The 14787-nt window shown below is 44.2% G+C and overlaps 1 protein-coding gene across 1 annotated transcript in view; it reads right to left on the bottom strand.

Moving 5' to 3' along the window:
- Window positions 1–14787, bottom strand: part of SPAG5 (sperm associated antigen 5) — a 620821-nt gene that overhangs the window by 352167 nt on the left and 253867 nt on the right. The window contains exons 13-15 of the mRNA XM_078680111.1: window positions 8040–8187; window positions 1326–1376; window positions 980–1154 (exon numbers count right to left, since the gene is read on the bottom strand). Coding sequence (XP_078536237.1) covers window positions 980–1154; window positions 1326–1376; window positions 8040–8187 — 374 coding nt within the window. The remainder of the gene's footprint in view (window positions 1–979; window positions 1155–1325; window positions 1377–8039; window positions 8188–14787) is intronic.

The raw sequence follows: 14787 nt of genomic DNA, 5'->3' as shown, positions 1-14787 counted from the left end.
TTTTATGACAAGCTTTGTTTTGTATAATTGAGATCTTAAATAAAAATCTTTGAAATAAATATCCATCTGAAAAAGGGGTATTGTGAATCTTGTTATAGAATTGACTCTATAAAGTTACTGTTTGAATAATACAACCATGAATTTATTGTAAATGGTTTTAATTTCTAATACTTTTCAATTACAAAACATTCAAGGAAAGAAAAACTGCTAGTGCAAGGTTTGCAAATCAATAATAGACACTCAGAGCTCAGCATTTATTTAGTGTAGAATGTAGTTCTATAAAGATGATTTGCTTTCATGAATGCTGCATGGCACTGACCTCTTCCTCCAGTCCACCCTGCTTGCTGTTCACAACCTTAGGAGGTCTGGCGAAATCAACCTCTTGTGCTCAATACACATTGTATGGACTGTAGGTCAGTCCCATTCAAATATTTGGCTTGCTTTGGTGAGCCCACATCCGCCATCGGCTTGTGACATGGGCAATGACATCTTGGATCAGTCAAGTTGATTATTTTAGTCGTACTGTCATGTCTATCGCTGTCTGAGTGTATCCTGTGAAGAGCCCATTTGATATCAAAAAGTGAACCCTTGGGGGGGGGGGTTTTATACCTCATACACGCAATGCGTAGCAAAAGCAATCCTTTCTTTATTTTCATTGCAAGATACAGTGGTTAGATTTATGGCATACTATATGAATTACTAAGGGTGCCAAAGGTCAAGTCCTCTATTCGAGACCATTACAAGAACGACATGTTAGCATCCCGGTCAGTCACACTCTAGTGTTGACCAGATGCAGCACAGCAAGAGCTCTCACAGACACCCTACACCCATCATCCCTAAGATACACCTCAAAGTACCCCATGATGGTAGACTGCCCAACCCACGCATACACCATGTGGGCACACTGCTCCCACACCCTTCTGTTACACTGAACATTCCCCTCCTGAAAGCAATGGTCTGGGGCCTCTGCTGACCGTACCTCTATGCTCTCCGAGAAGGCAGAGAGCTGGGCCTTCAGCTCAGCCATCTGCTGCAGGCGCTTGGTGTACTTGCTCATTTCTCCTTGCAGAAAGGCCTGCTGCTCCTCAAGGGTCTGCGCTCTGGCCTGCAGGGCCTCCTTCTCTTGGCGGGCCTGAGAAAGCGCCTGCTCCTGTCTAGCATTTGAGTAGAACAAGCAAAAAACGAGTATTAACCACAAAGGGAGTGCTTAAAGTCCTCCTTATAAATAAGTACATGAGGCAAAGGTGAGCAGGTTTTGGCTGTACGCAATAGGAGGGCACGTGCAGGTAAGTTATGGGCTAAATAAGACTAAATGTATGACTTACCCGAGCATAGCGTCATTCAATTGCCATGTTTGGCTCTCAAGTTCGTTCACCCTGCAGTGAAAATAAGGGATCACATTATCAACCACACATTGCGGAAAGAGCACTGATTGAAGAACAGGAAACCCCTCCATGAAATAGTGTCGCTTATAAACAAACGTTCACGGGCAGTACCTGCAGTGTTATTGATCAGCCAGAAACTCTCCTTATATTACCAGGTACGGTTAACATAAACTATACTCCTAATCATCCCAGGGCAGAGACTACTAATGACAAACTAAAACTTCAATCAGACACTCTGAGGGCAATCGAGCTAACACCCTCCTCCTCCCCCACTCACCACCCGATACCAGTATGTCCTCTTTTCTTGCTGCTGGCAGTTGAAATGAGATTTTTCCTTCTAGAAGCATACACGCTTAATGGCAGTGAATAAGCTTTTGACTGACAGCACTGTTGCCACGTTTTGCACTGTGACATTTTTTAGCACAACCATGGATCGATTCCAGGAGGTGTGGTCTATGTAATAAAGGGCGTGGCTTAAAACAAACTAAAATCCTCTTCTTCACACAGTTCACCACCAGACTAGTATTTATGTGCTTCTAATTGAGATTTTTGTTTTGCATCTGAACGCATCACACATTACAGACATGAGCCTAAAATAAGTCAGACCTGTTGGCTTTGCCCACGCTAGTTAACAAGTAAGACAACCTGTTTCCCGTTTTTACAGATACATACAGACAGAAAACAGTGAGTTTTCTGTTTATATTTATTTTGAAAAGTGGCTTAATACAGAAAATTGTCCTGCTTTAAAGTGACTCTCCGTGCTGTCTTTCATGAATTATAGCTCAACAGTTAAGCAGATGCACAGCATGGGAAATTAAAAAACAGGATTACATTTCTTTTAGTAACGGCTTGTGTCAATATATATTTGTTGTATAATGCGAGTATTTACCAGTGGATGTATTGTTAAGTAATATTTGGTAGCTTAAATAGCTCAAACATGACACATCAACGTAGTTGCGCAAGTCCATCAGTTAAATAAATATGGAAATGTATAGTTTTACAACTTCATTTATACGCAAAACACGACAAAATATGGATAAATACAGATAAAATTGCCCAAAAATAAATATGGATAAATACAGACACAAATGTTAAAAAAATACCATAAAACCCAGAGCCCTATTTATAAGTAACCAATAAATGAGTATCAATTAATTTGTTGTGGAAAATTAGAATTTTACAATATTTAAATTCCGAAAATATAAGGCCGTAAAAAAAAAAGCATTACTGAGATCTAAGGAAGTGGTCTTCAGACGGTCACAATCACTCTTGCTCTCCTATTCACTCCACTTCCCTCTACAGCCTGTTTAAGACACTCGCCTCCCTTTCTCCCCACAACTTTCTGAAATTCTCAATCTGCATATTTCACACATTCTCTTTCCTCTTCTGCACCCTTTTCTCTCTCCCTTTGTAAGTGCTTCCTTGCATCTCATTCAATGTACCACCCATCAGAAACATTCACCTGTAAACACCACCTCCATACACATTCACCTGAAAGCATTTTCGCCCTGTCAGTATTTCAACAGGTTTGTAACTTCTTCATACGCTTGAGCATATAATCATAATTACAGTTGGCACGTCACCATTGCTCTGTCTGCTTTTCAGAGGAGCTAAAGATTGGATAAGCATGTATTCCGAACAACAACAAGCATCGAGAACCTTGCAGTGGCTTCAGTCTAAACTCCTGAGCTCTCAATCCTGGCCAGTTATAAACACCAACCCAAACTTCACTTCATATAGACAATCCAGTTCACAGTAAGCAAAATACAAAATTAATCTGCTGCATAAAATAAACTAAAAAAAAGCATCCTGGGAAAAGAAAATACTCTTAGGGAATTAAATAATGAAACCGTGAAAAGTGAACAGGAGCAACCTACCTGTAATGGTTTTTAGAGTCACTGACAACGTATGGATAATGAGAAATCTATCAGCGTTTTCCCTGCCACAGTCAGGTTTTACCCACTTCCTTCCACAGAGGAATACAGCCCACTAACTTACTGTCCATTAAGATGACTGGCCCATGGGACAGAAACCAAGGACCACCACGTCTGTCTGTCTTTGGCAAGTTGGTGTACGGTGCCCCTGCTGTGGTTCAGGCTCTTCATTTCTAATTCTACAGTTCGCCTCCAGTGTTCTTTGGCCTGCCTCTATTCCATTTGCCCTCTTGGGGTTCATTAGAGAGCTGATCTTGTGATGGAGTCTTGTAATCTTCTGATGGGGGTCTTATTCATCTTTACCTTATTCTCAGAATGATAGTGTCCATTTCTCTTCTGATGGCATCGCCTATCCATCTCCATATTCTCCTCATTATCATGGTGTCTATGCTCTCTTGTTTAGATCTAGTAAGCAGCTCCTAGTTGAAGATGGCTCATGGCAAGAAAATGCACAAAATTCTTCTCAGGCTACTGATCCCGAAGGCTGACCATCAGGTAACATCGATGTTCGTCATCCGCCAGCACTGTGATCCATACAAGAGTGCGGACAAAATCTAGCTCTGGTAAAGTCTCAGCTTGGTGTTGATGCTGTACTGAGAAGACCTCCTCAAAGTTATCATCCTCCTGAAGGCGTTCCTACCTAGCCTCATTCAGTCTCCTCCTGTTGTTACTGTCTGCCACTTCGTCATATCTGATAGTACTCCCAACGTAACCAACTCTTCAGTCATGGCTAGGTCATTTCCATCTCCCTTGATCAGGAAGGATACTGAATGTGTTGATCTTTAGGCCCACTTACTGTGCCTAGATGTCGAAGCAAGACGTCTTTTCCTGCATATGGGGGTATGTGTTTAGAGAGCAGAGCAAGGTCATCCACATAGTGAATGTTAGTTGGAGTAATGCGCCCTTCTTTTAGAATGTTGACTTGCCAAGTGCCCCACGAAAGGGGGTTTCCTGTATTGGAGCGTGCCCAAAACCTTATCTGTGCCAGCGTCAGCCTTAATGGTCTGTAAGGCATCATAAATAGGCTTGCCAAAAAGCGTCTCACCATCAAACGGCAAGTCCAGTATTTTGTTGCACCTCAGGACGGAACGCTGTCGCCTTCAGCCAACCCCGACGCCTAAGGACAGCCGCTCCAGGTAGCTGACGAAAGGCTAGGGAAGCCACATTAATAGAAGCATCCATGATTTCTGATGCAGAACTTTCTACCTCAAGAAGAATCTTTCTTTCTTCTAGTCTCTTATCTGCCGGAAGAAGGTCCATGTAAGGAGCGATAGCGGACCACATTTGGCGGTCGTATCTTGCTAATGTCGCTAGAGCGTTAGCCGCACGTACAGTAGTACCTTAAGTGGTTGTAAATCTCTTGCCAATATTATCAAACTGCCTTCCCTCCTTGTCCGGTGGTGCGGTAATAGGCACTAAAGTATTACTTAATCTCCGTTGGGCAGCCTGTGAGATTACAGAATTTAGCTTATGATGCCCTCCCAGACAGGCTGGAGCATTATCAGGAGCTCTATAATGTGAGAAAATGCCATCTTTCTTGCATTGTTATGCCCCCACTTTTCTCTGAACTGCTTATGTGCTTTGACTGAGTGTGCCCAGGGCTCCTACCAACCAGGTACCCAGGGCCTGTGTTCCTTCCCTAAAACTGTGCTGAAACTAAAACCCAATTGGCATCTCTGGCCACCTGTCAGCCCCTAGTAAATGGTACCCTAGGTACCCAGGGCATGGTGACAAGAGAAGACCCCTGAGGGCTGCAGCACTTATTGTGCCACCCTCAGGGGCCCTGTACCCTAACACCCACACACTGCCTTTGCAGGCTGAGTGTATAAGTCCAGAACTAAACAAAGAGTCGACATGGCACACATCCCTGTGTGCCATGCCCACAGAACCCACTGCCCTGGCATACGTCAGTCACCCCACTAGCTGGGTGCCCTATGCCAGAGATGTGGGCACAGGTGCATGAGCCCTGTGCCCCTACAGTACCCAGGGCCATTCCTGGGCACTGTAAGTGCAGTGATGCCATTAAGAGTATATGGTGCTGGGAGGTTGTCATTACGAACTCCACAGCACCATAATGGCTACACTGAAGACTGACAAGTTTGGTACCAAACTTCTCAGCACATTAAACCCGCTCTGATGCCAGTGTGGGGTTTAATGTAAAATGCACCAGAGGGCATCTTAGAGATGACCCCTTAAAACCTACACTACAATCCACGTCTGGGGTGAGTGCCTGCAGAGGCTGCCACACAGCAGACATGTTGATGGACCGCTGGGTGGAGAGCCCCCCGCTCTCCTAGGCCTGCAACAATGCACATCATGGGCGAGGTGCTAGGTCTCCTCCCCCAGGATGGGCAGGGGGAAGCTTCAAAGGCATGCCGCCTCTGCGAGCTTCTCCAGACCATTTGCTGTACTCAGCAACTGGCCCCCACCGGTTCTAACCCCCACTCTGGCGGGAAGACTGGCGGGAGACCCTACGTCAGGAAGGGGGGTGTGCCAGCCTGTGCCAACCCACCCCTCAGGTGGGAGAGGCGAGGTGAAGCACGACCCCGGGCTCCGGCCATCTTGAAGATGGGGAGCACTGCCTAAGCACAGCACAGTTATTGGCTCTGGGTACCTTGGGTTCTTGGTGAACCTACAAGTCCGCTATTTCAGCACAACCAGAAGGGTCCAGCGGACCTAATGGTATATTGCTTTAAAAAAATCAGCAATACTTAGAAGTTACAGGCGAAAACGTTTTCACAAATGGCTATTTTGTTCCAACTCAATTTCAATATTTTTTTATTTAAGCTGTTAGTTTCTATAGGAATACCTTCAAGGATCTATACAAATGACCCATTGCTGAATTCAGAATTTTGTATAGCGTTCCGGAATCCATTATTGGTTTCCCACCCATTTCTACCATTAACTGGTAGGAGGAGGTTGAAATTATAAAAAATAAGAAAAATGGGCCATGTCCCAGTAAAATGCCAAAACTGGAAAAAACATTTTAGTTATTTGACAAACGTCTGCCTGTTCCTGAAAGCTCGGTAGATGGTTATTTTAGCACAACAAACTCTTTGTTGATACCATTTAAAGGGGAAAAACAGACTCTTCTGCAGCACTTTTTTCCTCATTTCCCCACCCATTTAGCTGTATTTTGGCTGATTTCTCTGTCCTCTGCAGGGTAATCCACAAACCCTGGGTACCTTTAGAATGCTCAGGATGTTGGAAGAAAAGGATGCAAATTTGGTGTGAATACCTTATGTAGACAAAACGTTACAGGGCCTAAGTGCGTCCTATCCTTAAATAGCCAAAGTAAGGCTAAGCACAGAGGGTGAAGGCATAGCAGCGTAGGGGTTCATTCATTCAATGAAAGGTCCCTAAAATAACGTTGTAACTTCCAACACTGCTGTCAGAATTGGCGAGGTGGGAAGGCCATTCCTATAGGACACAGCACGGCTAGTTTTAAACTTCCCTGAAGTAAAATCGGCCTTCTCATCAAGTACCTAGCACTAACAAAAGGTATGCTCACAAAGCATGCATGGACATCTTCAGAAAACCCCACAGACTAAATCTAGTCTAGTCTTCAGGGTTTAACACCAGATCCAATTGTAAATGCTACTCTCTGTGGAATCCAGAACAAGGTGGGAGCATTTGTTGCTGGACCTGGAGTCATGATTGACCGCCAGACACTATAGACAGATCTTGTGCTGGTCCATGACCAATATCTCTTTCCCACACGTACAACACAGCTTAAAAACTGTTGTCTTTGGTGGTATCATGCCTGGTAAATAGCCAGAAATTATTTATTTCATAAATCTGGGTTTGAAATGAAAACAAAATTGGAGAAGATGCACACTTAAACCATGTGGAACAACACAGAAGAAAGAAATTGATCTCAACAAGCATAGGTGGTCCCTATTGGTGGTGTCATTTTTTTTGGTGCAGATTTATATAGCGCGAATTCGACTGGGAGGTATTTGAAGCGCTTTACATGAGCACCAGTTATGTTACACACATTCATACTTTTTTTTTTTATTGGTAGGCATGGGGAGATTAAGTGATTTGCCCAAAATCACGGGATGTGGAGTCGACCCTGAGGCTCGAATCTTGGTTTCCCAGCTCCAAAGTTGGTAGTGTAGCCGTAAGACCACATCCCCTCCCATCATGTCCCAGGCAGTTACGATGGATGCTGATGGCACCACCTACCATCACGTACCATTCTTTTTTAGATCCAGTCTGCCGATTGGGAAGATTAAAAGTATAAGGAATCTGTGAGTAGAAGTATCAGAGTTCTAGCTTGTGGCTTCTGTATTTTTAAAGGAAAAATATCTTAAAATTACATTTTCTTTTATAAAATTCATTTCAATGAGTGTGCTAAAAAGATGTTCAGAAGTAGAAACACAATACACAGGTGTAACATGAATAACTATTTAAATTCAGTTGAAACATTTCTGTCCCCAAGAACAACATTATTTGGATGTACAAGTAGCAGGCATATAGAAAAAATGGAACCAAGAAAATTACTGATCAATAAGTAAATATATTAAAGTGAGAAAATACATTTGTACGCATTACAACTTTTTGTAAGGAATGTGTTGCAGTGAGCATAGTGATTTGATGGGGTTCTAATTAAAGAGAAAATGTCATCTGCATGGAGTGCAGTTTAGAAAACAAAAAACAAACACAAATTAAGAAAACACACAAATATTAATTATATCTAATGCCTCCCTTATCTCACCGGGCAGACTTTTCTTCCAAGGCTTGCTCCAGAAACAACAAGGATTCTTCTCTTGCAGATAGCTGAAGATTTTTCTCAGAGACCATGTCTTTTATCCCATCACGTTCGGACTCTAGCTCAGACACTCTCTCCATCAGATTTGCAAGCTCTGCAGAATGAAATTAGGATGGATGAATACTTTTATCACATCCTCAAACAAAGATTAACTAAGACCAAGTGGGCAGCAAGTGTACAACAGGGACACAATATGCACTAGAACGCCCAGTTATTAAAGCAAAGAAGGTTGTATCACACATCAAATCAAGACATGGCGTAATGTACAAAATACTGCAGCTGGACAAAGTGAAAGAGTAAGTAGCACTGCACTCTGCCTTTTCCCCTTTATGACGCTGTGCAACACATAGACCCAAAAATGGGAACCTTGAAGACGACGTGGCTGAACAACTTCAGAGATTGAAAAACCCTGCTTACTGTCTTCCTCATCAACAAAGGACACATTTTAAGGACAGATGAAGCTCCCAATAGCACATTCAGTGTCATTCCTTAATACACCCCACCCCTGCAAGGCATATTTTTACGGGTGATTACAAAGGATGGAGATATAACAGATGAAAATATAGATCATATAAAAATCTCTTGCTTTCAACGGGATGGATTGGCATTGGTAGAGCCACCAATTCAAACAGAAATCTGGTCTAAAAATAAATAAAATCAAGGATAATGAGAGAAACCAAACAACTGGAAGAACTGATGGACTTGCTTTTTCACATCATGGGCCAAGGCAAGATATTCAATAATTCACAGAAGGAAGAGAGCCAAAGAGGGACTGTGCGCAAAGTGAGCAAAAAAAGTTGTCACGTGACTAAGAAAGCTATGCATTTGTGACCCCATTGATTTATCCCTTGTTTTTTTCAACATTGTACTTGACAAACTGAGTTCCCTAGAACTGCCAAAAACACAAGGAAGGACGGAGGGCTAAATAAAGTTCCATCACACACACCCCTGGATTCGACTGAGAAACAAAAGGTGTGTAGTTCCTGTTGAAGGTAGGTCAGTAGGGTCCTGAATGATCAATTCCGAGGGATCTGATCCTTAAGGAGCAAGAGCCCTCACACACCCCGAGGGGTGTCTGGCTTCATCATTGGGCAGCTCCTCGTTGGGCCGGCGCTGCAATGCCCAACGAGCCCCGCGATGGGGCTCTTTGCCAGAGTTCATTTGAGCTGCCGTTTGTGAAGTGTGAGTGTGATGGTGATGGTGATGGCTCGAGCAGAGCGACGGGAGTAGGTGAATAATAAAGTAAGTTATGGATCATCAGCACATTAGGGTCAATCAGGCATCTGTAGTAAGGGTTTATGGGACGTGTAGTATTAAAGGTTGGGAGATATGCAGTTTGTTCAAATTGGTCCATGCTCGTAGAGAGGGGTGGAGCCACAGGATATAATGTGAAAGGGAATCAGGTGCAATGTGCTGAACTCGGAGAGTTAAGATCGTGGGGAGAAGAAGACTCATGCTGTGTCGTGTGGAAGGTACGGGGATGCTTTTGTAATTTTATTGATGGGGACAGACTAACACAAAGGTTGTTTTCAAATTATGAGAAGGGAAATATCGAGGTGGGTTGCGGAGATCGGTAATGAGGTTGAACATGGTAGCGGACCGGGTGTTGGGGAAGGCTGTTTCAGGTACATTTTTGGCACGTTTTCAGCACATTTAGAGGGAAAACGTTGATTATTTAAAATGAGACAGGAATGGTTTGATGTATTAGAGTGATCGTTGTATAGAGGTCTGAATATATAAAATATATAAACTAATTTCAATATTTTAAATCTATAGGCAACCCCTGAAGAAGGGCTATAAATAGCCCGAAATGCATTGGGGAAAGTTATGAACTTCTGGATGTTTTATGGATTCGTCATGCGCTAGAAAAAGGCCCGGATCGGCATATCTGCGCACTAGAAACTGTTGAATACATTAAGGTTGCATATGTGGAAGGTTAAAAAGTGGAAAGAAGTGTTGAACGAATATTTACTGGATTACATGGAATGAAAAAAAAATAGTTCAAATGTGGATAAAGTTGTCGCTGTGGTGAATAATCACGCAAAAGGATATGCATCCGAGAGTGGAGTGTAACTTCACTCCAACTTCTATTGTGGTTACACATCCATGTGTGCCAGGTCTATCAGCACTGCAAGAGGCATAGCTACGTCACCCCTACAGTGTACCTCATGTGAGGGCATAACTGCATGAGCAGATATGTCCCTATAGTGCCCAAGTCCATTCTTAGACATAAGTGCACAGTGTAGCCATACTGAGTACATGGGCTGGAAGCTTGTTGCCACGAGTGCCACAGCTCCATGATGGCTTCACTGAATTCCAAGATGTTTGGTGCCAAACATCTCAGCTTAAGAACCACACACTGATGCCAGTGTTGGATTTATTAAGAAATGCACCCAGAGGGCACCTAAGAAGTGACCCCTGAAATAATACCAACTCACTATTGTCTGCCTGACTAACTCTAGACATGCTTCTGACCTCCTGAGGTGGGAGCCTTTTGCTTTTGTGGGTCAGAAGCAAAGCCTGCTCTGGGTCGAGGTGCTTCACACCAAACCCCAAGCAGGAACAGCATAGAAAGGTGGTACGCCTCAAAGGCTTCCTGTCCTTTGTTATGCTGACCAGGGCCTCTCCAGACAGTGGAGATGCCCGCCCCTGAAAAGCCTAATTTTGGTAGCAAGGTCGTGGAAAAATTTGTAAGCAAGAGAGGTGTGTCCCCTATCAACCAAGGCCACTCCTAAGGTGTGCTGAGCTGAGGTTTTGCAAGACTCTAGCCAATAGGGTTAGGGATATGCCCCCTCCTGTGGAAAAGTAAATTTTGCCATGTTTTGTGTCCCTACGAGTCCTCCATCATATGTTATCTGTGCATGATTAATATGCATATGTATTCCCTATGTTCGATTAAAGACGCAATTACAGTTGTGTCCACCTCTAGTATGCCAGTTTCCAGTTCTCGTGACTACTACGAATATCAGGCCCATGTGAAGTTACGTTGCCACGTTTCTCAGTGTGCACGTTATTCCATTGTAAAGTCCCCGTTTCTAGGCCTCAGAAGGGCCTGGACACCAGATTCAGCTCCTGTCTCCTGTCTCCTGAAGCCTCGCTGAGGAGCGATACAGCCCCCACCTGTATCCTCGACCCTTCACTTACTTCCTGCCTCGCAGTGCCCGGCTCAGCCTGGCTCTGCCTCTGAGTCTGCCAAGAGTATGTTATGATTCCAGTTATCAGTTCAGTCCTCCTTCTCTGCATTCCTAAAGCTACTGAACTGCATCAATAGTTTCCGTCATTGTCTAGCCTTTACGTCTCCACGTTAGAGAAATACTGCATTTTAATGGTCATTTAATATTCTTCATCACGCACTACATATAGAATAATGCATGCTCCAGTCTTAGAGTCCGTTAGCCTCTCCCCTCCTGACTCTTAGTTCATATCAACATGTTCTCTAAACATCAGATACTAGATACTGCTTAGGTACATGTCGCCCTGACTCTCCAGACTTCAGTCTCTGCTCCTAGCACAGAGTTCGAAGCCCCCAGCTTCTCCTAGTAACACGTCATCGCCAGTTTGCGCGCACCACCAGGTCAGAGGTCCCGGCTCCTTAGGTAGCCCCCTCCATGTTTCCGCCCCATTCATGACATATTCTGTTACGTTTGCATCACATGTCTATGTATACGCCTCTGTTACACCTACTTTCACCCTTATCTTTCGCGACTGCTATTGACCACACCCACTGCTACGCCTATTGCAATGTAGTGCTATGTGTTTGCGTTATGTATATATGATCGTGCACTGTTATTGAAAAGTTACACTCCTTGTCCCGATTCTGCCCCCGGCAGCGCTGCCATCCTATTCCTGTGCAGGTTGTCCTGTTCCTGTCCTTTATGCTGTAATAAACCTGCAAACTCCTACTACCTCGAATCTTGACTCTTATTTTATTGAGCTATCTGTTATTCATTTATGCATTCAAAAAGAGAGGTATTATTTATTTATTTACCACACTCCCCAGAGGAAGTTGTCATACCAAGGGTGTAGACACCCTAAAGGTAAGTAGCCCAGTAGCTACTACCTTCTGATCCCTGTAACAGCCCTACAATGTGTATTTAGGGGCGTCCCTGAACCTTAATCCTCAGATTACAGATGTCCAACAAAACAGGACAAAGAAGAGCCGATCCCTGCATGACAAGAAGCTCCAGCCACTGACTTAGTCCCAGCGATGCCCGCCTGACTGCGATCCTTGCAGCTCCCACAACTTGTCCCAAAGACCAGCGACCACCAAAACCCTAGGAGGACTACCTGCATTCCATAAAAACTCCTGAGCTCCCATGGACAGTGGACCTGTCAAAAGAAAACCAAAGCTCTGCCTGTGGAACCGCGAAACCAACTACCTCTGCACCAGACACCTATGGCCCGTGTTCCAGTGGCCCACTGGTCCAACAAAGGTTAACCAGCGTTTCTGAGGAAGCGTCCACCATGGATTGACCCCTGCTGAACTCCACATTGATGCCTGCAGTATCTGCACGATGACCCCACCTCCCCCTCAAACCGTGACCTGCACCGGTAAGCTGTTTCCCCTACACCAAAGAAAACCCCTGTACCCGAAGCCCCTGGGCCTTGGGGAGATCAACCAACGGTGTCCTGAAGCGCCAGCACATTACAACTTAACTGTGCAGCTCTAGGCCTCCTGTGATTGGCCTCTTGGGTTGAGCCTGCAAACTTTTCCGACTTCGAGATTCCCAATTGGTTTGCATTGGGCTAGCGACACTACTTTGACACTCTGAACTCAGCCGCCCCAGAGCTGCTGAAGGTGTATGTTTTGTGATGCCTTGTAGCCCCCACATGCCCACCTTAACCCCCGGAGACTGGGTTACCAAACTGTGCTTCTTACCTTTAAGTAGTACCACTACGTTTGCCCCCTTTCTCCATTGGATAACATTGGCACCAGATACAGATTTTGACTTCTGCATCCAGCCACCCAAATGCCGCTGGTGGTGCAGTTTTGTCACTTACCTGAACCTTACCTGGTTCGGATTCTTTATCCAAAACCTCAATATTGTAAATCGTTTACTTACCTGCATATTGCGGATTGTGTTTTCTCCCATAGGATAACATTGTATTATTGAAAAATGCACTGTGTCCACTTTTTACATTGTAAAGCATTGATAATGCAAAACGTATTTAGTTGCAACAAAGTATCTTTGGTTCTATAAAATAAATATACTAAAAGTATTAGTTTTACAAACAACTGGTCTCAGATTTAGTCACTGGGTGTGTATATTATTTATTGCCTGTGAATGTACAACAAATGTTAAGCACTGCCCTCTGATAAGCCTGAATGCTCGCCCACACTACCACAAAAGTGAGCATTAGTATTATCTACTTGAGCCTCTGTAAAGCCTCTGGGGATCCACTGATTTTGATTTGATTTTACCATTTGTAAAGCGTTTTGTTACACCACCGTTGTGTCTATGCGCCAAGATTAAGACTACTAAGAAAAGAGCAACAAGAGAAGCTATACGTGGGCTTGACAGAAAAGGGCATCATTAACGGCCAAAGATATTCTAATTTAAGGATGAGAACAAACAGGTCTTTAATCCCTTGCGGAAAGTGCTTTCACTGGACTCTGTGCACACTATACCTCATTTTGGTATAGTATGTACAGAGCCAGCTTCTTGCATGTAGAAAATGAAGGAAACTGCAGCCAGATAGGCAGCATGCATAGAAAAGCTGAGAAAAAGACACCAATGGTTTAAAGAACCAACAGCTTCCATACCACATCATGCCTTATGCTGGCACTAGCTCCAGTCTCAGTTCTGTTTGCCAAGCTTACGTGGAGCCCAATTACAGAAGTAATGTTCTAACATAGAAGTCGGAAGATGGGACAGTGGCGAAACATCCTCAAGCTCCAGCGTCACTGACATGGCCAGGTCTACGCTAACAACTTCTCCTCTGTTGCAAGAGGAGTGTTAATTTAGATCAGACCTGGGGTCCCTTTCTCCACTGAAGAGATGGTAATAGAACAGGAGGGTAGCTATGTACTTATCAAGTGCCGTTTATAAGCCCAACACATTATTTTAGGCAGCAAATATGCACCTAACAGAGCACACCCTGTTCCTTTGCTGGTTTTCAGAACCACTCTCCTGCTGGGCTTGAGTTCCATGGCTCCTGTGTGGGGACTTTAACTGTGTCCTGTGCAGAGACCTTGAAAGATGCATTGCTCTACTACCTAGCACCTGCCTTATACGAGTGGCTCCAGCATTTGCACATGGTAGATATTTGGCACCAGCGAAATGCTCTTAAAGAAAGTGTATTCCTTCTTTTCCTCACCACACCACTTACATGCAAGACTTAACCGATTTGTTGCCACGTCTTCCCTACTGCCCTCTGTAGCACACACTGACTACATCGGCTGTACCCCCTCTGATCATAACCCTCAAAGCCTTCAGCTCACATGGACACTGGCCCAGCTACCATCCCGACACGGCGCCCGCAACCATTGGTACTTAAAGACCCTCTCGCTCCCCATTTCCTGCTTCACTACTTACAACCATTGAAGACTACTTTGAACATAACCACGAGTAAGCAGCATCTAGACTGATTAAGTAGGACACCTTTAAAGTAGCAACTAGGAGCCACTGCCTGGGGATGTTTTGGGACATATGCCGGCAACCTGACAATAATATATCCCACATAGAGTATACAC

The sequence above is a fragment of the Lissotriton helveticus genome, chromosome 3_1 (genome assembly GCF_964261635.1).
Source record: "Lissotriton helveticus chromosome 3_1, aLisHel1.1, whole genome shotgun sequence".
Lineage (NCBI taxonomy): Eukaryota > Metazoa > Chordata > Amphibia > Caudata > Salamandridae > Lissotriton > Lissotriton helveticus.
This window is presented reverse-complemented; position numbering and strand designations above follow the sequence as displayed.